This window comes from Dermacentor albipictus, chromosome 2, assembly GCF_038994185.2.
Source record: "Dermacentor albipictus isolate Rhodes 1998 colony chromosome 2, USDA_Dalb.pri_finalv2, whole genome shotgun sequence".
Lineage (NCBI taxonomy): Eukaryota > Metazoa > Arthropoda > Arachnida > Ixodida > Ixodidae > Dermacentor > Dermacentor albipictus.
Genome location: NC_091822.1, coordinates 20,643,550 through 20,668,705, shown reverse-complemented (window position 1 = coordinate 20,668,705; position 25,156 = coordinate 20,643,550). Strand labels below are relative to the sequence as shown.

Genomic DNA, 25,156 nt, shown 5'->3' with positions numbered 1-25,156 from the left:
AGTCGCTCAGAAGACCAAAATGTCAAGTTCTTGAGCTCCTCGGTGTTATCTATTACGCGTCCTGCCGGCGCAAGCAACACACTCCAGTGTTATCCCTCTCGGCAATCGCTCACCGCGTTTTAGACAAGCGTAATACCGAAATAGTACCGTAGTACCGAAATAAGGTACTTGTTGCAGGGCGATAAAAAGCGTCACAAGCTTGTCCCACTAAAATTCAGTACACGCAAAACTAACTAACCACGGCCGGCTTGCTTATTTGCAAACAGCTTCACAACCCCAGGCGTGGCGAGCGTGCCTCAAAAGTATCCGCAAAAGTTACGAAATGAATTACAATAATGTTGTGGGTCAGACAATGCGTCACTAACTTCTCCCAGTTAGATTCAGTACACGCGAAACTAACTTCGGTGCACAGCCGAGCTGCTTTTCGCTAACTGCGCCACTACGCCGAGTGCGGCCACTCTGCTTGAAATGTACCACAAAAAGCAGCGAAATTAGTTACAATAATGTCTGGGGTCAGAGAAAGCGCCAAAGCTTCTCCCGGTAAGATTCAGCACACGCGAAACTGCGTATACATGGGCGAGGTGCTTTTCGTCACAAAGCAAGGTGCGGCGAGCGTGTCCCAAAACTACCGAAATAGGTTATAGTAATGCTTGGGCTCATGGAAAGCGTCGCAAACATCTCCCAGTACGAGTAATTAACTCAGAATAACCACTCTTGAACGGGGAAGTTGTTTTTCGATAACTGCGTCACGATATAGGTTCAGTTTTGTGCGGTAAGCCTAGATGTGCTTGAAGTGCGTCGCAGACCGTCAAACAAAATGCCTCACCTTGCTGTCGTCCAGTGGTGCAGTGTCGAAATGCAGACGGAACATAAGGGAACGCCAGGAGCCCCGAAAAACGGGCTACCTCCAAAACAGACGGGTCGCCGAGCACGCGAACTTCGCATGCGCTGCCGGCGTCGCTCGTTCCTGGCATGTCTGGCATGCCGCTAGCTTATTGCCAGGCAACGCAAGATAGATAAATCGCAAAGTATAAGTACATTTATACGCAAAAGTTTTTTTAGTTTTAGCGGGAAAGAATAAAAAATATAAAACGTTGTCTGTAAGTTCATTCACATTCTTTTTTTTCTGATGCTCGTGTCAACTAACGGATGGAGTTGAGACTAGGCGTGACGTGTTTCCTGTTACCAGTTTTTGCCGAGTGTCCCCTCTTGTTGAATTTCTTTCTTTATGGTGTGACTGCGAAATGCCGTCTGGGACGACCTCACCGTCAGTGCGCCATTGTGTGGGATGATCTTGTAGGGTCCGAAATTGCTTCTCGCTATGTCCTAATCGGCGTATCGGAGTCCAAACCAAAACACGGTTGCCGGGCTGGTATTTCACGTAGCGTCGTCGAAGATTGTAGTGCCGGCTGTCAGTCCTCTGCTGGTTCTTAATGCCCAGGCAGGCGACCTGTCGGGCTTCTCCGGAGCGCGAGAGCTAGGAGGCGAAGTCGACATTTTCTTCGTCGGTGCCGTGCGGCAAGATGGCGTCGATGGTCGTCGTAGGGTTCCTGCCATGAACCAGCTTGAACGGCGTGGTATGTGTTGTTTCTTGCGTCGCCGTGTTGTAAGCGAAGGTTATGCACGCAGAACCGCATTTCAAGCCTTGTACTCCACGTCGACGTACATTGCTTGCATGCCGGCGAGTGTCTTGTCCGCGCTCTCCGTGAGACCATTCGTCTGCGGGTGGTAGGCAGTCGCCCTCCTGTGGCTGGTCTGACTGTATCGAACAATGGCCCGGGTGAGCTCTGGTGTAAAGAACGTTCCTCTGTCGGTGATGACGACTTCTGTGGCACCATATAGCAGCAGGATGTTCTCGACGAAGAATTTGGCCATTTCGGCTGCGCTACCTTTTGGCAGAGCTTTAGTTACAGCGAAGGAAGGCGTCGTCATCCTAGTCGTCTGGCGATGGAAGGTCAGTCGGGGGGAGGAGGAAGGGGGTCGCGTGATAGCCTATCACGCGACCCTCCGCCCCCCCCCCCCCCTACCCCATGACTTGTAGATATATCTTATTCTTCCTGTCTGAAGCTCCACCGCGCCACGCGTCCTGAAGGGTCTTTTAAATTCGCTAGCCAACATATTGCGTGATGATTGCTGACGACTTTCAATGGCCTGCCATATAGGTAAGGGCTGAGTTTTGCTGTCGCCCAAATGATGGCGAGACATTCTGTTTCGGCGGTAGGTTATTTGCCTTCTGCTCTTGAAAGCGACCCGCTAGCGTAAGCTATCACCCTCCCAAGTGCGAATTTTTTATTGAAATGAATATTGGAAGAGGTTGGCGCCTTCATTGCGGCACCGGCTACTCCTCGTCGCTTAGAGAAGGAAACAAATTTCATTTAAAAGGAAGAATAATGATGCAAAATATGACACTATGTAGAACACCAGATGATTAAACCTATGCAATCCAACAGTACCTGAATCGCAAAGTTTTGTGCATGAGTTTAGTACACATACGCATATGTAAATTCAGATAACTAAAACAGCTAAAACAAACAACACATGTAACATCACTGCAAGTACAGGACAGAATTATACATATTGCGTAAAAATTACGATCAGCACAGAAATAAATTTTGAACCTAGACCAACGTTTATTTTCCTCATTAGCGTATTAGGATCACTTGAAACTTAATATTTCCCCATAATGTTGGTGTCCTCTAAAAGTGATACTTTCAATGAACCCCAGAAATGTTTAATGATGTTGAGGTTCGGGGGTTGCGGCGGCCACTCCAGGACAGCGACGCCGCACTCTTCGAGTAGTTCTTGCACAATACGAGCAATGTGGATCACTGACCTATCGTGTCGGAATATGTAATCACGTTCCGGGAACAGCCCGTCAAGAATGTATGGAATCAGTTCATCGTCTATGATTGTCGCTTTCAGCGGTGAACATGGCTTCGAGGCGTATCAAGACCATCTTTGGTAATGCAAGCCCACAGGCTCATACTAATGTGCCTGCTCACTGCGACCCGTTGCAGGTACCGTGGAATGTAGCTGGGGCACGAAAAAGAGCAAATACTGACTACCGATATTTTGCATTAGGTAAATAAATTGTTTAAGAATCTGGGCCAACCTCACTTTCGTTCACGTTCAGAGCCCGGATTTCGAGCACCGACTGGCTGAATCGCAAGCTCATACAATACCTCAGGCTCATTTTGAAACTGCAATACTAACCCGAATAAGTTTTCTCATCGTGGTGCACTGGTCCACTTTATTCAGCAAATATCTTAGCCTGATATAGTTGCATTGTTTTCTTCTTAAGTGGAGAAGCATTCTAACACTTAATTCTTCGTCTCGCTAAACCACAGAAAATAAGGTTGCAGCCGCATAGAGGTAGACCACCTTGAATGGTAAGAGCTAGTATCTGAATTGCATTGATGAATAACAAATGGTTCTAGAAAATAACTTATACTGTCTTGGCAGGGCACCAACTTCGTTTTCGCTGGTCACCAGCGCTCGTAAACGTGGATTCATCACCTAATACAAGGTTTTTCCATTGTTCCAGAGACCGCCCGTCGTGTCATTGCGGAAAAGCGAGCTGGTTTGCTCTATTTGCGGCCCTAAGTAGATGCTTCTGGGGGCTGGTCTGCTCCTTAGGCCAACTTAATCGATCCGGCGCCTCACGGTAGATGTCAAAGCCTTCAGCTTCAAGTTTTGTCGTAGCTCTTGAAGCTGAGCGCGGGGAGCATCCACAGCAGACGCGACAATGAACAAATCCTCCTCGTCCGTTGTGGCTCTTGGTGGACGTCCGCGAGGAGCATGCCCGAGGCGCCCGTCTTTGTTGAAGGCTTTCAGTATGCTGTTCACAGATTTAAGCGAACGTCCTGTCATTTCTGCTATGGTTTTCAGTATAGTTCGTAGAACACCAGTTCAATAATCTTCAATCGGTCTTTCGCCGGTACACGGGTAACGTGAACGAGGCAAACAATTTGCCACTGTTCTGGTCAGATAAAAAGGCTAGAATGAAGTAAGACAGACGAGCACCAACTTTATTCAGATCAATTTTGAATACTGTAAAGCTTATTGTATCTGCGGAGAGTCGCGCCGTTCTTCTATCTCCAATGGCTGAAGGAAGGAGATGACATTGCATGTTGGCTTTTCAAAATAATTTCCTTTTCATGTGAAGCAATTTAAAGCGAGTGTGGCGTGCTGCGAATGAGCACATCGCTGACCGAATGACTTTACACATCACTGCTCTCAGCAGAATGAGCGCTGTCATCGCTGCCGCTGGGGACGTAACTAAGTGAAGTTCGGAGTGGAACCAGTGCATTTTCGCGCCGGCCGGCAGGGCCTGTCTGGTGTATGGTCGAGAAGAAGCACATCCAGCTCATCGTCTTCACCTAAAGCATTCCTTTATTCATGTCCGATTGTTTTATCGTGTCTGACCCAAATAGTTATTATGTTGAGCGCTTTGTTCCCCCTTTGCGTGAACTAAAGGCCGAACACGTTGCACGCACATTTTGGTGTCTCTTTTTAGTCGCTGCGTATTACGATAGGACACACAGTGAAGCAATATACGTGCGCGCACTCAGTACCCAGCCTTTTCAAAAGGACGGACGAGGCATGCTGTAAAAAGGTGTTTGAAGAGCTCATTACAGCCGATGAAGGCTCAGTGGTTGGCGCTTAGTAAAGAATATCCGCTCAGTCCCCCAGTAACAATGAAATCCGCGCACTGCCCCTGACAGTAGCACGCTTCCCGACAATGCGGCCACGGCGCACCGCCACAGCAGACGACGCGCTTCAAGACTAGGCCCCTCGAGCGTCTGCGCTTGCGCGACCTTCTTGCCCCGCCCGACTCCAGCAGGGCTCGCAGGCATCGCGATGCAATGTGCTCCGCGTTTTCCGTTGGGTGGGAAACAGCCTGTACATGTGGCTGGGCTAGTTGCCCCCCCCCCCTCTCCCACCCCTTCCGATTGCTCAATACACCACAACTATGGATTTCCGGCGGTAAAAAGACGAAGCAGAGTTCCATGGTTTTATTGCGCTAGAAGCAAGGCCAATAACGATGCGAATGATCTCGTCCGCACGTTCTATCGATGCGTATGTTTTGTGTTTGGTATGGCCATTTGTCAACCACCTTTGACTGTAACCCTACGTACTACGCTCACCTTTGTTAAAACAATATATTTCACCATACTGCGAGATTGTGCAGAGCGGAGACAGTAAATAACAGCCGTCGTTTTGAAGTGGGCCGTGCCGAAACCGTAATTGTTGCTTCGCGAAATGCCGTAGTTCGTCATGTGTGCGCATAACTGCCAAACAGAGGGACCAATCGAATGTATGTTCAAGAACGACCACTGGTTGTTCTCTGAACCAATTTTAAATAGTAATCTGTCCAACCGGACAGTAGTCTTCAGGCCATCCCCGTATTGCCGTTAGCACAACGCCACTTGCGTGCTTTGCTTGTTGCAAAATATTGTCAAGCAATTAACGTATGTAACGACAGCTGTAGCAATATAGCAGAATCGCTTCTGCAGGCCGAATTGCCAGTTTTAGCGGTTGAGTGAAATTTAGGTGCCGTTAGCAATCAAAATTGTCTAAATCGACTTGGTGCGTACTTTGCCTGGTCGCTGGCACAAAACAAGAGTATCCGCGTGGAAAAAGAAAGTATGAAAGAAAACACCATGATTCGCCAGTTCCTATAATAGGCAGTGCAGCGAAAATACTGCGCATTTCGCTGATTGTGTTCGATCAACGAGATAGGTGCAGTGTTCATGGCTTTCTTCTTCCATATTCATTACAGCAAGAAGTCTCCTACATGGAGCATTGCTGTGAGAACTGTGGCACTGCAATGAACTTCAGATCGTGCCATTATAGTGTGGACTCATCGCAGTTAACCTTACGAACCTAGGTTCTAAGTCTGAATGTAAATTATCCACAATAAATAAGAACGTCTTCACGCAATGTAATCGCACTACCGCTGCCACTGCTGCTGTGGCCTTTACGATATGCTCGCTCGACCGCTAGAGGTGTTCTCGTTTGGGTTGGAACTACATATACAGGGTGCCTGTCCTCCGCGGTCGGATTTTTCGATCAATGCTTCCCGCAGTAAAATATGTTCAGATACCAATGCTTTCACTGCAGTGTGCAGAACAACTGGTGCCACACTGCGGTGAATTGCCTACAAAAAGTTGGTGCTAGCGCATACTCATTGCAAGTGCTTCACGGCAACCCTCTCTTTTGGGAAACAGCTTCCGAGAAAGTCCATAGCGTCGTCTGTTGGGCCAGTTGGACATCATGTGGTGTCGTTGAGCGGAAATACGGGTGGGACCGACGACCACTTACAAATGAAGTTTAATGAAAGGTTTTCCAGGAAGCGGAGGGCCACACGTGTGCACTCAAAAGGCAGATACAAAGCTGAAGCACAATCACACGCAAAAATTGTACAAAATGCTGCCGCCCAAAGAGACACCCAATTTATTTTTTCGTCAAGGCAACTGACGGCACACTGAAAAACGCGGCAGATTGTGTGTACATCTGGCCAGCATCAGCGATTTCTCTCGCCAGTGTGTCATTAGACATGTTCAAAATGGACGCATTTCTAAATAGCGGAGTGCAAGCGCAATTTTTTATATACGCAGGTCGGTGCATATCACTTGCAAGAGCCTTTAAAAACGCTAGTGCTCCCTGCGTCGGTGGTTTCTACATCGACCCGTTTGGCCAATGTAAACTTTACCGCAGTAGAGCAGAATCTGGTAAAGGTCCTCAGTGGCGCAAGTCATTCACATGCGTGTTCTCACATGCCTGTTTTGCAGTTTTCGCTCCGATTACCTATTAGAGAGGACAACCTCCCGAGCCTACAGGGGGCTGTGCAAACTACGTGGATCTCCCGTTTGCGTCCTACTTTTCTTCGGGTTGTGCGAAATTGCGTTTATGTAAGGCATCACCACAACATTTTTTTTGGTTTCTGCTCATCCTGTCTGGTTGCGGCGGTTGCCATTTTGAGCTCATTTAAAAGCGAACCACTCAGGGCCACCAAAAACCTGGAGGGATAAGTGGAGCTTTCGAGGAGCGACACCTGCAAAGTGAAACTGTGCTCGACCTTGTGCATACAGGACTTTCTCAACGCCGAATGCAGGCGTGACAAATCAATCTCTCGTTTGACGAGCTTAGTGTGCGAGAAGTCATAAGGTAGAAGGCTTTTTTGGAGCATGGCTAATATTCCCAACAAACATGGTTGTGTCATTCAATATAGAAAGCGAGGTCTAAAAACTACAACACACCATGGCGGGAAGTTCAAGGGTGAAAGTAAAAACATGAAGTATTATTAAAAAAGATGTAAGACACCATTAGTTGCTGATACAGGCGTTTGGTCACTCGGTACACTTAAAAAAGCAAGAAAGTCATCAACGTATATGTACACTTCTAAAACATGCCTTTCTATAAGTTTATGTTGCAACTGGCGGTTCAATTTGGCTAAAGATATCTCACAAAGCACCGGCGCAACACAAGAGCCAATGCTATTATCCCTCTCTTCTGCACATAGGTATAGCTGTCATGGCTTACAATCGTGGAGAACAAATAACACTTCAAGAATTCTAAAAACTCTCCACTTCGGCTAACGAGGCGGTTTGAAAGGGCACTGCGCCATGAAAGTCAGTCGCATCACAGACTGCTAAAAACAAATTGTGTGGCACAAAGTAGAAAACTTCCCCAAATTCAACAGAGGCGTCGTAGTTGGCTCCAGGTAATCATTGCGCTAGGTCCTGCTGGAGCGATTCTTTTTTAACTTGAAGGGGTCTACAGTTGTTAACATGTTGAGGTGGCGTTGCAAGAAAGAACTGACATTGTGCGGCCAGCAGCGTTTTTTTCTGACAATGGCTTGGAATGGACACAAATCTTTGTGCGCGGTTGCGGTGAAGAATAGCTCAAGGACGTCACTTTTGCAGGATTTGACAGCTTCTCTGAGGCCTTTCAATCCTATGTCGGCGGGGAGGGCTGCCGCCTAGGACTTCACCTTAGAAGGGGCGGTGTCATCGAGCTTGGAGTACTTCGCTTTGGCTAAACCTGCTTTTTCTTTGAACAGTGACACTGGAAGTACAGCAAAACTGCCTTCTTTGTCACACTGTAATAGTTCGAGGAATGCATTATTCAATTACTTCGATACGTTGCGAAGAACCAAAAGACTATGAACCGCGTGCTGCGATGCACGACATATCACATCCACACAATCCTAAAGGCATTGGTGCCTCTCCTGGCTTGGCGCTTTCTCTGCGATCTTGTGGGCTGTAGCCAAGAGCACATGTTTGGAGACTGCAACTGCAAGACTAAACTTGAACATTTTTCTATGTTTTTTCTAGTGCTGGTGGCACCGACGCCCCACCCAAGTTCGTTCCGAATAGGTCGCGAAGCTTCGGGCGAAACGCGGTTCAGTGAAATTGGCACCGACATCAGCAAGGGTGGTTATGGGAGCAGCGATCGAAGCGCGACTGTGTTTGGAGGGAACAAACATTGGGAAAGAAAAAAGGCGTTTTTTTTAATTCAAGCGAGACATTGTTAGATCCATTCAACGAAAATAAAATACCTGGTCAATGTTATATATTTCTGACAAGTTAAGAAAATACAAGTTCATTCAATTTTATTATTACTAATAAATACTTTTTTTTTCAGCGCCCACCGTTACAGGGGGCGTTGGCGCCGCTATTTCTTGCAATGTAATGCACCTCTTGAAATGGGCAGGAAGGCGCGCCCGTAATGTTCACCTGTTCAAACGTGCCCCCCTCACAGGTTGTGCATTTTGGCTTGTCGAAATATTTCTGAATTTGGTGACGCGGGTAGCTTCATCGCTCCTTAACCTGTTCAGCCAAAGTAGCGAGTTACGACCGCCAGATAATTGTGTAGTTCTTTTCGTGTGACTGCGCTGGCCGACGGGCTCAATTGGCATCCCACGATGTAATCAGCACTCTACACCTAAAGCTTTCGTCGGCCTCCAAAGAAAGTATGTTTAGTTCAGGGGTGCGGTTCGACAACCGTACGGCTGGCTTTTCCTGCATCGCTTTCCGCTCTGAAAGCTCAAAGCGCCCACCATGTCGAATGGAGGGGCATTTGAATAGATAGCTCTAAAGGCAGGCCAATAAAACAAATTTCGCGCCTTCAAAAACAAAACAACCTCACTTCTGTTTTTAACGGATATGGCGCCATATTATCTTTTCTTCCGCCGGAAGTGTTCGCTCCACATAAAGATGGCGCCAAGCCCCATGAACCGACGATGAACCGCCATGTTTTGAGCGTATGGGCTCGAATGGAAGCTTAGCTACGAGGTATATTTACCTTTAGAAAGATGTTTATTTTTTTTACAGGTTATTATACTCAAGTAACAATCACTTGTCAGACCTGACGTAGTAGTTCTGCGGAAACTCGCAAGGTGGAGAGGAGTAATGAATAAAGGGAAAAGCAGACATCCACCTGTTCGTTGCAATGGCTACAAGGGAAACCCATACGGTTTCCTGGAAAGAAAAGCCTGAAAGTTGAAGAAAACTTCGTGCTGGTCCGGGACTTGAACCCGGGACCACCGCCTTTCCGGGGCAGCCGCTCTACCATCTGAGCTAACCAGGCAGCTGGCAGATGGCAGGGCGAAGTCGAATTTGTCGACAACACTGGGTCGACAACCGTATGGGTTTCTCTTGTAGCAATTGCTACGAACGGGTGGATGTCTGATTTTCCCTTTATTCATTTGTCGGACCTGTAGCCGAAGACTAGTCGAAGGTCCGATACAAAATGTATATATATATATATATATATATATATATATATATATATATATATATATATAAAGGAAATCCTAGCAGAGCAGGAATAAAAAAGAGCAACAGCAACTGTATATACAAAAGTGTTAGTTGTTGATTCACAAGTCAACTAAAAGGAAGTGAATACAGCAGAGTACCAAATAACAGTGTAAGGGGCACAGTTCAAATACAGGAGAATACATATCGCAGTGTAAAGATGTGTACTATGATGTCAATTTCTTTTACGTATCCCACAAAAATTGCAGCCAATATCGATTAGTACTGAACTGGTTGATAAAGCATACAATTAATGAAATTAAATACGTATATAATAAGAAAAACGAGAGCATAAGACATTTCAATGTATAACAAAAGAACACAATCGCGTCATATTAATTACATGGAATATTCAGAAAATAATCTAAAAAATTTAATTCTTCTTGCTTTGTACAGATCTATCAAGAAATAGATTATTTACTCTGTCTTTAACAAAGAAAGAGAATATTGTTTCAGGGCACTAGGGAAGTTTGAGGAATTAATGACTCCCGCTGGGAGTCCGTTCCAGGTTTTAATGCCTGTGAACTGTAACATACACTCTCCGTATATATTGCTACACGGGGCGAGATTAAAATGACCTGCAGTTACATTTCTTGTACATCGCGAATACGAGTAAAATATGGATGAGCTTAATTCGTGGCTGAATCTAACAACCCTATAAACACACAATGAAATGCTCTGCTGACGTAAATAGTCAAATGGTAATATGCGATATTCGTGGAATAATGGGGCCGTGTGATCGTAATTCTTAAAATGAGATATAATTCTTGTTGCGCGTTTTTGGAGCCTAATAATCAGATTTAATATGGTTTTACAGGCCCATCCCTACGAGTCTATGCAATACCTTGAGTGACTTTCAATAAAAGCAAAATACATAAGTCATAAGACTGAGGTGTCAAAGTACTCGCGGGCTAGAATTAAGCCGTAGCAACCAGATGACAATCTAGAGCACACACTGTTTATGTAATCTTCCCATCGCAGGTGCTTATCAAAAATTACCACAAGGTATTTGTGAGAACTTATCGGATCCAATGGGATGCTATTTATATGTATGTGCAAAGGTGTAGTATCTACAATGTTGAAGCGTGAATGAAGAACAATATATTTTGTTTTCTTTCTGTTAATTGCTCATTTGTTAGCCAAGAACGCAGTCGGAAATTCTATTTAATTCTACATTTACCTTATGACTAAGTTCTGCAATATTATCCGCACTTACTACAATACATGTGTCGTCTGCGTACATCAATATTTCTGCAGAGTCTATAATTTGTGGCAGGTCATGTATATACAAAGAAAGAAGAAGCGGACCTAATGCGGAGCCTTGAGGGACTCCAGTAACAATATTTTGTTTTGAAGAAGTTATGTTATTGATTTTCACGACCTGAGATTGATCGTGCATATAACTTGATAAAAAGTCAAATACATTGCCTCGAAACCCACAATGTTTAAGTTTGTCCAATAAGGTGGAATGATTCACTGTATCGAATGCTTTCTTTAAATCTAAAAAGACGACAGCTACTAGTTTATTTAATTGTAAAGCTATGTTGAGCTTTTGCGTTAACGTGAAGACTGCAGTAGGTGTTGAGAAACGAGGTCTGAAGCCATGTTGCTGACGGCAGAGCACATTGTACTGATCAATGAATATTTTCATCCGATTCGAGAAAATTTCGTCAAAAACAGTACTGATTATACTTAAAACCGAGACTGGCCTATAATTTAAAGGGTCAGACGGATCACCTTCTTTATGTATCGGAATGACTGGCATTTTTTAGAGAATTTGGATATATTGCTTGAGTAATAGAGTGATTGAACATTCGACACAAAATTCGGCCTAATATATCAATATTTTTCTTTAACACCCTTACAGAAATGCCGTCGGGTCCTGACGCTTTATTGTTTGGTGTATTTATTACGTTTGAAACGATGTCACTGAGCTCTATCTCTTCTAGAATAAACGAATTTACAACTGGATTAGGAGAGAGAGGAGCTTCACTATTTACCTGTGGTAGTTGAGTGGCTAGTGCTGGACCTACAGTAGTTAAACAGGTGTTGAATTCTTCGACAGTGTCTGCACCAACAGTGGGAGAATAAGCACACTTTTTTGTCTTTTTACCGGTAACCTCGTTTACTATCCGCCACAGTTGTTTGGAGTCGCCGGCAGCTTGACTGATACGTTTGGAATTTGAATATCTCTTTCGGACTCTCATCATTGACACCGCTTTGTTGCGAAATGTCCTGTACTGACCAAAGCGGTAAGCATTACTCCTATTATGCCTCCAGTCGTTGTACCAGCATTCTATTGTTTTAAGTATTTCCAAAATTTGTGTCGTCATCCATGGACAGATAGGCTGATTATAAGAATGTCGAGTATATGTACTGCTACACTCATTTATCAAACGGCTAATTAAGCTAATAAAATTGGAAAACTGTATGTGTACATTATTATTGTACACTTGTTCAAAGTCGGCCTCCTGGATTTTATCTCTGAGCTTCCTATAATCTAATCTGGTTATAAGCCTCCCGTCATCCTTATACGTTACACTTTGGCTGTTAAATGCCGTGAAGATAGGCAAATGGTCTGAAAGAGGTAGACTGTACACTCCACTATGAATTCCAGACTCGATGTTCGTCAATGCGTGATCAATTAGAGTAGCCGTAGTGCTTGTTACACGCGTCGGTTGACATACCAAATTTCGGAAATTAAATGATTTAAGGAGATAAGAATAATCCTTGTGTATTCGATTAAGTATATCGATGTTCACGTCACCGACGATTGAAACCTGCGTAGCTTGGCAGTTTCGTAAGCGAGATAAAATTGATTGCATTTTATCAAGAAAACTGCCAAGGCTCGCGTTGGGAGGTCGATAGACCACGCCTACGATATAACCGGTTTCTATTTTCACAAACAGTACTTCAATAACGCAGGAAGAGAATGTAATCGAAGGCAGTATTGTAAAGTGAAGATTATTTCTCACAAAAAGGGCGACACCGCCCCGACAATAACGTGACACAAGATGGCGTGCATATCCCTGACATATCTACGATTTCATCATTCAAAAGCCAAGTTTCACTTGTTGCAATGACGTCATACAGGAAATTAGGCAACGAAAAAAATCAGGTCAAGAGCTTTACGTTTTTTCTTAAACTGCGTGTGCTATAATGAGAAATGGTCACATATTTGTTCAAACAAAGGTAATCCATTTGCTTTGATGTGTAAGCCATCTTGATTTAAAGATTGTATCTGTCAGGCTACCGAAATATACGGAATCACACAATTTGGGCTAAATCTTCTGCACTTTAAGGCTGATGAACCTAGAATTATCCGTCTTCTGCATAAGTACTGTGCCATCAGATACCCAGGCGAATTTCCACTTGTGCTCTCGCTTCATATGGATGGCCTTGGCGAGTAGCGCCTTATATTCGGGGCATAGATGTTCATTCACGTACAGCGGTCGAGATTTTCCCGCGCCAAGCATTGCTCTTGGTCGTTTTTTTCTTGCTGCTTGTAGGATCATGTCGCGCTTTCGGCGTGCATTAAACCTGACAATGACATTGGCTGGTTCATCACCCTTTGTGCGCACACGATGAATAGCATCAATGTCTCCATCAACAAGATCAACGTTCAAGAATGTTGCAATCCTTTGCATTGCTTTGTCAAGAACATCATTTTCAGTGCAGGGGATACCTGTCAATTCAAGATTATTTCTACGACTGTACTGTTTCAATTCAGTCAGTTGCCGTGGTGTTTCTTTAAGTTCTTTGTCCAGCCGCTTGTTTTCTGTTTGACAAATCAGGCTTTGTTTCTGCACCTGAGAAAGTTCTTGTCGAAGGTTTACAATTTGTCGCTTGAACTCTTCAATGTTACTATTAATAAAGCCCATTGAAGCTGCAACTGAATTCAGCTTTGCTTTTATGCTGTTGTTTGATCGGTCGATATTTTTCATTTCTGCTTTTAATTCTGACAAAACTTCCGCAAATTTCGCGGTCATTTCCACCATAGTCTTAACAACTTCCTTTAGAGATCCAGGTGGTTTGTCTCCAATAGACTGAGTGAATTGTTCGAAAGCGTCACTCTTTCCACTTTCCATGATGCAAAGCAAAATACCAACTAAACATAACGAACAGCACACATCGAACAAGGGTGTAATACGGCAACAGAGAGCAGTTCAGCAGCCGCAATATTCTAAATAGAAACAGTAAAAAACGGCCGTTGGCCCACCTGCAACAGTGAAAAAACGGTGGTTTTAGCACGTCGTGCTGTTGACACGGCTGCCGAACCACTCTGATGAATAGCCAGGAATCCGTGCTACTTATATGGGTCTGCAGAAGGCCCTGCCACGCTGGAAGCGCCCTGATAGGGAACCACGGTTGACTGAAGTACGCCTGCGCGCTGGTCTACTTGTCTGTCTTCGTCACCTCTTGTAACCACACCATGCTAGGAAAGCCTGCAGCGGTGAAAAAACGGTGGTTTTAGCACGTCGTGCTGTTGACACGGCTGCCGAACCACTCTGATGAATCGCCGGGAATCCGTGCTACTTATATGGGTATGCAGAAGGCCCTGCCACGCTGGAAGCGCCCTGATGGGGAACCACGGTTGACTGAAGTACGCCTGCGCGCTGGTCTACTTGTCTGTCTTCGTCACCTCTTGTAACCACACCATGCTAGGAAAGCCTGCAGCGGTGAAAAAACGGTGGTTTTAGCATGTCGTGCTGTTGACACGGCTGCCGAACCACTCTGATGAATCGCCGGGAATCCGTGCTACTTATATGGGTCTGCAGAAGGCCCTGCCACGCTGGAAGCGCCCTGATAGGGAACCACGGTTGACTGAAGTACGCCTGCGCGCTGGTCTACTTGTCTGTCTTCGTCACCTCTTGTAACCACACCATGCTAGGAAAGCCTGCAGCGGTGAAAAAACGGTGGTTGTAGCACGTGGTGCTGTTGACACGGCTGCCGAACCACTCTGATGAATCGCCGGGAATCCGTGCTACTTATATGGGTATGCAGAAGACCCTGCCACGCTGGAAGCGGCCTGATAGGGAACCACGGTTGACTGAAGTACGCCTGCGCGCTGGTCTACTTGTCTGTCTTCGTCACCTCTTGTAACCACACCATGCTAGGAAAGCCTGCAGCGGTGAAAAAACGGTGGTTTTAGCATGTCGTGCTGTTGACACGGCTGCCGAACCACTCTGATGAATCGCCGGGAATCCGTGCTACTTATATGGGTCTGCAGAAGGCCCTGCCACGCTGGAAGCGCCCTGATAGGGAACCACGGTTGACTGAAGTACGCCTGCGCGCTGGTCTACTTGTCTGTCTTCGTCACCTCTTGTAACCACACCAGGCTAGGAAAGCCTGCAGCGGTGAAAAAACGTTGGTTTTAGCACGTCGTGCTGTTGACACGGCTGCCGAACCACTCTGATGAATCGCCGGGAATCCGTGCTACTTATATGGGTATGCAGAAGTCCCTGCCACGCTGGAAGCGGCCTGATAGGGAACCACGGTTGACTGAAGTACGCCTGCGCGCTGGTCTACTTGTCTGTCTTCGTCACCTCTTGTAACCACACCATGCTAGGAAAGCCTGCAGCGGTGAAAAAATGGTGGTTTTAGCACGTCGTGCTGTTGACAGGGCTGCCGAACCACTCTCATCTGCCCACCCTGAAGCACAGGCGGCACATTTCCTGAAACTCTTTTAGGACGTTTTGGTGGATAAATGAGAGCGCTGGCCCACAAATTCTGAGACACTGCAATTGCGAAAGCGCTTCCTAAAATTTTCGCTTGTGTTATGGTCACCGACTGCTGCCTTCCTTCGCAACTTCTTTAACCATTCTGTGCTACATTTTTGTTAGTGTCTGTTAACTCATCAGGTTAATGTTATATTGGGACTCTTCGATTATCATTCCCGGACATTCCCGGACTGCTTACTGCTGCTGTGCAGCGTTCTATTTTACTGAACAGCTTCGGAAGCTCCGCCCACGAGTCTAAAGATGGCTGCCATAATAGCGTTCATTTTTCACGGAGCGGTATTCAGGGGCTGTCCGCGGACTGACGCGGCTCTCAGCATATTTTTGCTCGCATGATCGGAAGCAGCCAGCAGACGATGGCTGTCCTAAAAAGAGGCGCGTGGCGTCTGATGCCATGGTCTGAAAGATGCCGGGCCCTTCTGCATACTTTTCGCGTTCGAGACGGCAAGTACTGAGCATTCGGTTATTGTTTCTGTTGCATCAGTGATTTGCGTGCCATCATGCGAGTTTTCCCGAGCGGTCTAATTGCTGTAGCTTTAGCCTTCGTGTTTTTCAGTGAAAAAGTACAGCGAGCAGGCGCACGTGCTTGCTCTTGCTGTATTTCGCGAAATTTGCCAGGTTCATTGCTAAATCCGTAGTAGATTTCGCTTTTCAGGTGAGTGAAACTCGTGTGCGGGGAAGTACATTATATTGCATGTGGCTATTTCATGACGGTAGCTGGGCTGGTACATATACCGAGCTTCGCCGATTGCTGTTGGCTTATACATATAGTAAGTTGATCCTTTCTGTTGCCAAGTTCACGCGTTTGCTTTTTGACGTGCATGCAGGATTAGCAGAAGGTGTACCTGTGCTCTGTTCTAGATACGCGTCGGGCGTTTAGTAGACGGTCTCACGAGCTTACAGGATACCGGCGGATGTTTTCTGCGTGAGCAGCGACAGTAGCACGACCGCAATTTTGCTTAGTGTCCGTGTTAGAATTACGGATAAATTCAGCAGGCAACGAGCTAGCTTATATGCAGTGGTAAAGGAAAATGAATATCGAGAGGGCGACGTTAACTGGTCCTTGCGAACGCGTTCCATGCCCTCAAGCTTTATTACGGTCGTGGAGCTTTCGAGCGAAAGAAGCCTCGGACAATCTCCGACAGCTAGATCACGTGGCTGTGACGTGCTCTTCTGTCAGGGCTAGTCAGACCCGAAGACAGAGACTGTTTGCGGACATTCCGGGACTGCATAATCGAAGAGGCCCATTGTGTGACCTAAGTATCACATTGTAAGCTTTTCTTCTATATGTAGGTTGCAGAAATCCACCATCGTTCCCGAACATATACATGATCAACGAGACAACAAGCTGCATCTCAGACGGCTGCAAAGACTTTGGTAAGTGTTCAAGGCTGTCCAAATAACTTAAGATAAGTTCACGAAGTAACTTCAGATTAGCGCTAACTGTTGAAGCTGACCGCACATATTTGATAAGTGCGTGTGAGCTCCCTTTCCGTGAAGATGACTTAAAGTACTTCAGGTGTATGTCATTGGCGGGTGCGTTATATCGACAGTTACAACTTCATCGCTTGGCACCAGGGATGCGTTTTGTTTCGGCACTCTCTACAAAGTTGTCGCCTACTCTATAGCGAGGAAACTGTCTTATATGAACGCAAGTTCGACGCAAGTAGCGTTCTGCATTTTCGAAGGCACGGGAGCACCACCGAATAAACTAGAATGCGCGACGTGCCGCGCCAAAATAAAACGACGCGCTTAGGTCAGATTTCGGCAGTTGAAGGCTGTACTCGCCTCATCTGCATTGTTTCCAGTGCCAGCAGTCATAATTGGGCACAAGTTCGCTTACTTGAAGAAAAGAGCGCTACGAAGACGCGGACTAAAAGAGCAACATGTACGACGGACAAGGCACTGAAAAGCACCTTGTCCGTCGTACATGTTTTTCTATAGTCCGCGTCTTCGTAGCGCTCTTTTCTTGAAGTATCCAAAACCAACTCGCCCACATGAAGCTTCTACTGCACAAGTTTGCATAATAAAGGGTTAAAACGGTTGCTCACACTTTTGCAACTGGCTGGTTCTTTACCGTCACTACAACGTCACATCTGGTGAAGGCGCATCGGGCACCCGCTCCCAGGCATGCGAAATGTACCAGCAGTGTACACTGTGGCAGCATCGCCCTGGACAAGCGAGCTGTACAGCAGCTGGTTAGAATGATTGCGCCGGAGTATGAACTTTTGCACCACAGGAAGATCATGACAAGACCAGCCCCCGCAATGACAGCCCCAGTGTGGCCTGCACCAATCTTGCTGCATTAGCCTAGGGACACGGGGTTTAATTAAGGCTTGCAGTTTGGATAGTTGGAGTAGCACGGTCAGGATACAACGCTGCAGATGTAAGACAGACACAAGAAACACGGTCGGAAACGGGTAAGCGCTTCCTCGTCTGTACTCAAGTTTAGGTTTTGTACCTCTCTTGCCTCTGTAGTGCTTTGCTCTAATTAGTAAACGGAGAACTATGCACAAAAAAATATGGAGACATAAAAATGTACACAGCAATTCCTCTGGGATTTGTCTAAGTATGCGCAAGCTTTGTGCCGCTTGCTCATCTCCACGCAGCCCGGTGCCATTAGGACTGTTATAAAACTTGACCCGACCAGTACAAACGGCAGCGCTGTGGCAACACCAACTGCTGTCGATGGTGGCGTAAGGCGAATTGATGACTCAAGCAAAGTACTGCAAGTGGTGGCGCCATATGCGGGCATGACGTTCTGATCATTATAAACAGTAATCGCTCTTTAACGCCTTATCCAACCGCGTCGACCCATTATGAACCGCGATCAACGGAGCTGCGGCGGCGGCGGCTACGTCTGGCGCTGCGACGCGGGTCGCATCTCGAAAGCGATGTGCGATGCCGACAGAGAGTACTGACTACTGATAGCTTGGCGCGCTGTGTTCTCGCCGCTTACTTGGAGTTAAAGAGAGACGCGTGGGCGCGCATCTTGAAAGCGGTCTGCGAAACAGGCAGAGTGCGGCGCTTGCTGTGAGCTCCGTGAGCACCGTGTTCCCGCCGCTTCATTCGCGGTGAAGTGACAGGGAGCATGAAGGTAAAGTGGCTCTCTGCCGTGGGCTCTACCTTGAAAGCGATCGTGTTACATGACGAATGGACGAACGGCCGGACAGTTTTCTCGTTGGGTAAGCGTAGAAATGATCACGTATTTAAACGAGCCCCTGGGTTTAATCAGTTTACCTGGCATTGCAAGGTGCGGCATCACCAGTTTTCTTTGGCAGGTGCAGCCGAAACTGGGTTTAATAATAGAGAGTGCACCTTTACAAGAGCAAGGTAAATATTCGGGCGAGTTTGTAACGTTCCATGATGAACTATAGGAGCGTAATCAATATAAACTAAGCCGAGGAAAGGACAATACGAGCGCTTACTCACCAGTATCTGCTTGCTTGAGGAAAAAAATACGTATATGAAGGAAACCTTTACAAGGGTAATAATGTGGAGTTGTTCGTACACGTCGGCTAAAGGTGGTTGAGAGCAGGAGATCACGAGGACAAAGAAAGGCAATTGGGTGCAAATGCACATAAGAGCCTATGCGTCAAATGTGCCTTCTGTTCACTTGTTTCACTAGCTGAACCACCTTTACAACGTGGAACCTGTTTCATACCATCTTGGACAACTTGACGAGAGTCGTACGCATGGAAAGGGCTGAAGCTCTGTGAGCAGCACTTGTGCACCTGCCAAATGAGGATAATAAATCAGATCATTGTGGATGCGTGGCATGAAAAAAAGCTCTTCACCTGGATTCCTATGCAAACCGCCAAAGATCATAACCGAATTTCTTTCAGAGGCCAAAATGATCTCGATACTGTATGACATGTGGACCAGACAAAACAACGGCCATATGATGAGGAGAAACTACGTCGAAACTCAAGCACTGGAGACTAACGACTTGGTTGAGACAATTAGGGCGATCGTACGCATCGAAACACAGAGGTTGTTCCCAAGGTCACTGTCACAGGAGGTTTCGATCATTGACATCGTCAAAGAACTATAGCGTTCACTAGAAGTTTCTGAATTGAATCCACAATTGCCGCAGTCCCAGTCGAAAGTGGTCATCTTCGCAGCCATCCGGCTCTATAAATAAATAAATATATATATATATATATATATATATATATATATATATATAAATATATATATCGAGCATATCCGGCCGCTAATCCTGCGTATAGAGTGACGAAAGGGATCATATCGGATGCCGGAGCCCGCACGCCGAATCGGGACTACATAGCCGTCAGCACGCATTTGCTTTTGCATCGATTGCGTCGATTTGCAAGTAAGCCGTTTAAGAAACAGTGGGTACTCGAACACTATGGTGGTGCAAATCGGTGAAAACATGTTGCCCGAAGTCAGAACCAACAGGAAACGGCAAAAAACACAGGAAAACGAAAAATTGAAGAAACACGTGGTGTTGCCTTACAGAGGGTGAACGCAGGATCCAAATAGGGCAATCCAAACGGTACGGTCTGCCAGACTAAGCACGTGAAAAAGTACATGAAATGTGCCAATTCAGTGGTTTACAAAATCCCACTATATTGCGGGAAAGTATACATTGGGCAAACTGGATGTTGTCTAAATGATATGTTACGGGACCACCAATACACGCGCCAGCTTCTGACAGCACCTAACAACTTGGCTGCACACTGCAAAGAATTCAAATGCTCTCCGCTACTAGAAAGCACCACAGTCATTGGCACATCAAAAACAAAAACGGAGTGAGAAATATGGGAGGCGCTTGCGATAGCTAAAGGAAAAGAGATGTGGGTAAGCGCTCCGTCCATCGCGCTCCCTCCATGAAGCTGAGGTCGAGTTTGCCAGGACCAACAGGTGCAAGTGAACGATGTATGCCTGGCCCAAAGTATGATCACATGTCGTCACCTTGTCATTTCTTTTTACATCTCCCCCCGCCCGCGCCATATCTCCTTGCATATAAGCGCGTTCTTTAACAGTATTACACAGTTGGTAGTTTGCACTACGTATGTCTACGTCCTGTCTTTCACTTAAAATCGTCAGTGTAACACTAAGCGCAATATAATCATGAACGTTCACCAACTAGCCCCCTTCATGGCTTTACTAAACTCAGTGGAAACACTGATGGCCGTCAATTTCGCCAAAGCTTCGCCGTAACCTCTCACCGGAGCGTTGACCGTACGTGGGCGCGTTTCCCGTGTTCACTAAGCCAGTTTTTATTCATAAAACTGAAAGCAGCAACGGTGGGAGGTGCGGTTTGTCTACATGCTGCACATCCTCTGTTGCTGTAGAAGCGCAGCAGGAACCACATCGGGGAGGTAGTAATGACACGCCGCCACTAAGCCGAAGCATCGAACGCTTGCCATGACTTCTTAGAAGAAATAGTATGCGCCTAGACTGTAATGTAAGAAAGCTTCAATTAACATGATGCTCTACTTCACAAGACCACTAGGGCACTGCTGAAAGCCGGGCTCACCTCACCGTTCTGGAATGTAGGACTTGTGCATTAAGCAGTTTGAAGGTCCGCGACTGCTTCACAGATGCAACAACAGTGCTGATCACGACAGAAAATACAAGCGTAGATGCGCACGCAGCACTACCAGGGCACAGCCGTGACACTTGGTCATAGTCACGCTGAACGCCAATGCCTCATCCGCGCAAAACCAAGCGTGGACGTCCAGCATGTGTGCATGCTGGACGTGCATGGTGAACGTGAACTGAGCTAAAACATGGTACACGGTGTCGATCGCGCTAGCTTCTCACGGCGTTCGGCCATAGCCATACCTGGTACTCCTAACAAAGGTGAAGGTGAAAGCAAAAGCTACGCTCGCATAGCACCCAATGCCTGCCAGGCTTCCCATGTTTCTCTTCAGCATTTCCCCCATCATGCCGCGAAGACGCCTAGAACGGACATGTATTTAGAAGCAAAACGAGAAACACCGGGCAGGGACGGTGGCAGAAGCAGTACGTCCAAGCTGCGTGTCGTCAGCACTGCAATTATGCTACAGGCATGTACGCAAAGTTCTCATGGGTTCTTGTGAGAGGGAATGCAGGGCAGGTGCGAGCCTTGTGCTGCCGATAACGTGGCCGCCACGGTGTCTCGCGATCTGTACTTTTGAAAGAGGGAAAATTGTGGCGATTTGTGCGCTGTACATTTCCAGGTGTACACTGTGTGATATGCGTGATGTGCAGTATCAACATGTCCCACCTGCCTTTGTGGTATTATTTGTCGTTTTAGTTTACGTTCAATGACTCTTTTGTACCTACTACAGTGTCTCGATTCTCGGATACGGCTTTACCTATGGTGGACCCGTGCGAAGATTTCTACGAGCATGTCTGCGGTGGATGGCTCCTCAGGACTCAGGTTCCCCTCGATGCTTTCGATGTCAGCATTTTCTCCGAGACTCGAGCGGCGCTAAACGACGATGCCATGGGTAACTACTACGCCTGCCTGCTTAGTATAGCAAGAGATCTTGCTTACGGCATTCAGTGTTGTCTATTCTTGTTCAGCTTTAAGAAGTTCTAACGTACTCAGTTTTCAATTCATCTTGCATTCTGCTTGCGGTGCCTGGTTTATTGTGCTCTTAGCCCGTTCTTTTGCCTGCCGAGTTGTAAGTTATCCGCGTTGGCTTGTTATATATAGTTAAATATATTTGGCTGCTCAACATGGCAAAATCAGATTATAATTAAGGTTCTTTTTAATAGAAACAGTAATGTTTAAATCCCCGAGGATAATAAAAGAAACGCATGGGCTTCCTTTCAGTAAGCCATCATCGAGTGTACAAACAACGGAGGCAGTAGTAGTATAGCAGCGATTAGCAGTTTTCTTCTGCGTTAGTATTATTGATGTATGATGCTGAGATCTGGGATAAGCACCCTATTTATAATAGTTCCCAATATAAGAATACCTCTTTCCTTCAAGAGATTATCATGAAGGAGAAGCTACAATGTAACTTTCTTTTTGGCGTTTTTCGTGTGCGCCCCGAAAAGCAGTGCCACACTCACAAGATGGGCGGTGAAGAGGATAGCCAGCTGATTTTCGAAGGGCCTCGGGCTGCACGAGACTGTCGCAATTACATGTGGCATATCAATAAACTCCTCTCATGGATACAAGACAGTGATGGAGGTGCTCCGTATGACGCACCGTTCTATGAAATCGCAAACACTCGAACTTCAGCAGCGCCACCGTTTTCCGGACTATCGCCGACTACTCAGGACGCAGCTTGGAATGCAGCTTGACAAAGGTTAGCGACAAATGGACCTCCGCAAACGTTGGACCTACACAATACTACCTGTAACGCCGCTCATTCGCGCGAAGCACAGATGAAGGTGTCGACGAGCAGCTCAAGCTCTATGCTATGGTGAGTTGCTACAAGCAGACGGTCACTGAACTGGAAAATGTCAAACTGTCTCTGACTGGAACGGAGCTGATGTGTTACGATGACCTTGAACATTTGTTAACAATACTGAACCTCGTTGTTGCAGCAATTAGGAAGTGATTGGGCGACTCCAATGTCAGAAAGAAACGCGCGGAGGTAGCACTTGTTTCAGCTCACAATCCCTGAGAAACATGCCCCACCTCTTCAGAACAAATCGTCAAACTTTGCGAAAACATCCCCTCAATACATACCCTCAGCACAATTGCAGAAGATGTCCACAGTTTCCTTCTAGGCAGAAAAAAAACTCAATTCCGTCTGACATGTTATACGTCACGGCCATGCATTTAGCGAATTAGAGACAGGTTGATTGCCCTAAAATTTGAGTGACAGGTCAACGCGGCAACTGTTGCCGCCGTCGAGGTCACACCGTACACCGACCGTTCCTCTTGCATACGGCAGATCGCGTGCAAAGAACTGCTAGGACGCGGTCGCTGGCATGCAAATATATGGAAAAAATACTTGCTGCCTATTCTCCGTGACGGAAGTGCGCCTGCAGCACCGGTACACTACTTCACAACCGTCGGTATCTGCCACGCGCCCCAATCTGCAAGTAGGGCCACATCAGGGAACATCTTCATCGTAACAGTGATATAGATAACTGCGTCACCACGGTTGCTTTGCATTCAGGCCATTGGTCCTTGTCAGGAGACTGAACCAACTAACTCCGTTCAACAACCTCCCATGCCTCAGCGCTTTGAGCAGCAGTTCTTCTACCATCCTTTACCCGTATGCTGTAGCTGCAGCGTCGCGCGTTATATCACCAGGTACTGATATTCCCGCCCGCCACCAAGGTCCAACCGACCAACGACGCCTGGGTGGTTCCGCATTCTACTTGAAGGCTCATACTCGACCTTGTACACATATCCGGGAAGCATTTCTCACCAGTGCCTTTGGACACTGCGGAAGCATTCTTCGCCCTCCAATCACAGCTGCTTCTAGCACAAGCCTATCACCGTGGTGTCGTTATCCTGTGGACACCTCATGAAAAGTAGCGACCGTGCACCTTTTTGGCGTGAAGTCGCGGGGTATTCTTCGATGTCCACAGAGTTACCTCCCCGCATTCAGATGTTTAAATACAAGGTGTTTGTACTAATTCATGGTGTTTCAATAATATTAGACACGACAGCAACCATTACAGCGATCACTAATCACTTTTCGTCTTAGAAGAACGGAATGTGATAAGTGGTCTGGGACACTGCCGATCCGTCTCGCGGAATGAATTTGGGAGTGACATCGTGTCGGGGTGTGCGAATTTTAGCTTTAGTGGTCAAATATGTAACGCAGGGTTCCATGTTTCTCATAACTCTTTGAGTGGTATAATTGTGGGCCTTGATTTTTCTGGACTTTGTGGTGCCACTGTTCACTGCAAAACGTGAGAATTTAGTGCAGGTACAAGCCTTTCAGCCGCCTTTATGGAAGATCCCCCGTATGATGATAGTATGCTGCGTGTGTCCGGCGACACAGTTCTGTCACCATTATTTGTGAAGTATTTTCAATCCCTTCGTTCCCAGCCGACAACTGATTATCTGATGCAACCATAGTTCCCCGCTCCTCTAATCTGCATTAAAAGGGATGGGCTAATGTCCTATTACACGCTGGAAAGACCTCACGAACGGACTAACCTATGAACCGTAAAATGCTCGAATGGAACCTACAGTACACCACAGGGTCTGAAACTCCAGGCATTTCGTGAAACCAAGGGGTCCCTCCATGCTTGCCGAGGTCGTTACTCTGCGGGAGAACAAAATTTTGTTGATGCATGCCATGCGGTCTTCTCCATTCCAAGTCAAAGAACTCGTTCAGAAAGAATAAGCGTCTTCAAGTCCCGAATATCCTTCTAAAACATTCCAGAGTTTCGAGCTTTCTCAGGGAAAGGAGGCACAATCGTTTCTATTTTGTCGTACACAGCGTCACACAAATGAATCATCGGCCCAACCTTTACGCCAGGATTCATACAGAGTGTCACCATCAGAACGCGAAGTGATCAACTACCAAGTCCACGAAAACTTGGTAGTGAGATAATCCAGCCGTCATATAGACAGTGGGCAAGGTAACTTTGGTGCAAGATGGCATACACGGCATGGGGCACCGTAAAAAAAAGACGTGTTCTCTGCCACAAAATCAAATT

General features: G+C 46.4%; 1 protein-coding gene across 11 annotated transcripts in view; it reads left to right on the top strand.

Moving 5' to 3' along the window:
* The window catches only part of LOC135897954 (neprilysin-1-like), a 752,274-nt gene that overhangs the window by 311,536 nt on the left and 415,582 nt on the right, over positions 1-25,156 (top strand). For all 11 annotated transcript variants that reach the window (XR_010563211.1, XR_010563210.1, XR_010563209.1 and 8 more), the window contains exons 13-14: positions 16,853-16,936; positions 21,862-22,023. Coding sequence is in view for 8 of the 11 variants with exons in the window: in XM_065426667.1 (XP_065282739.1) it covers positions 16,853-16,936; positions 21,862-22,023 (246 nt within the window). In the remaining 3 variants the exon portion in view is untranslated. The remainder of the gene's footprint in view (positions 1-16,852; positions 16,937-21,861; positions 22,024-25,156) is intronic.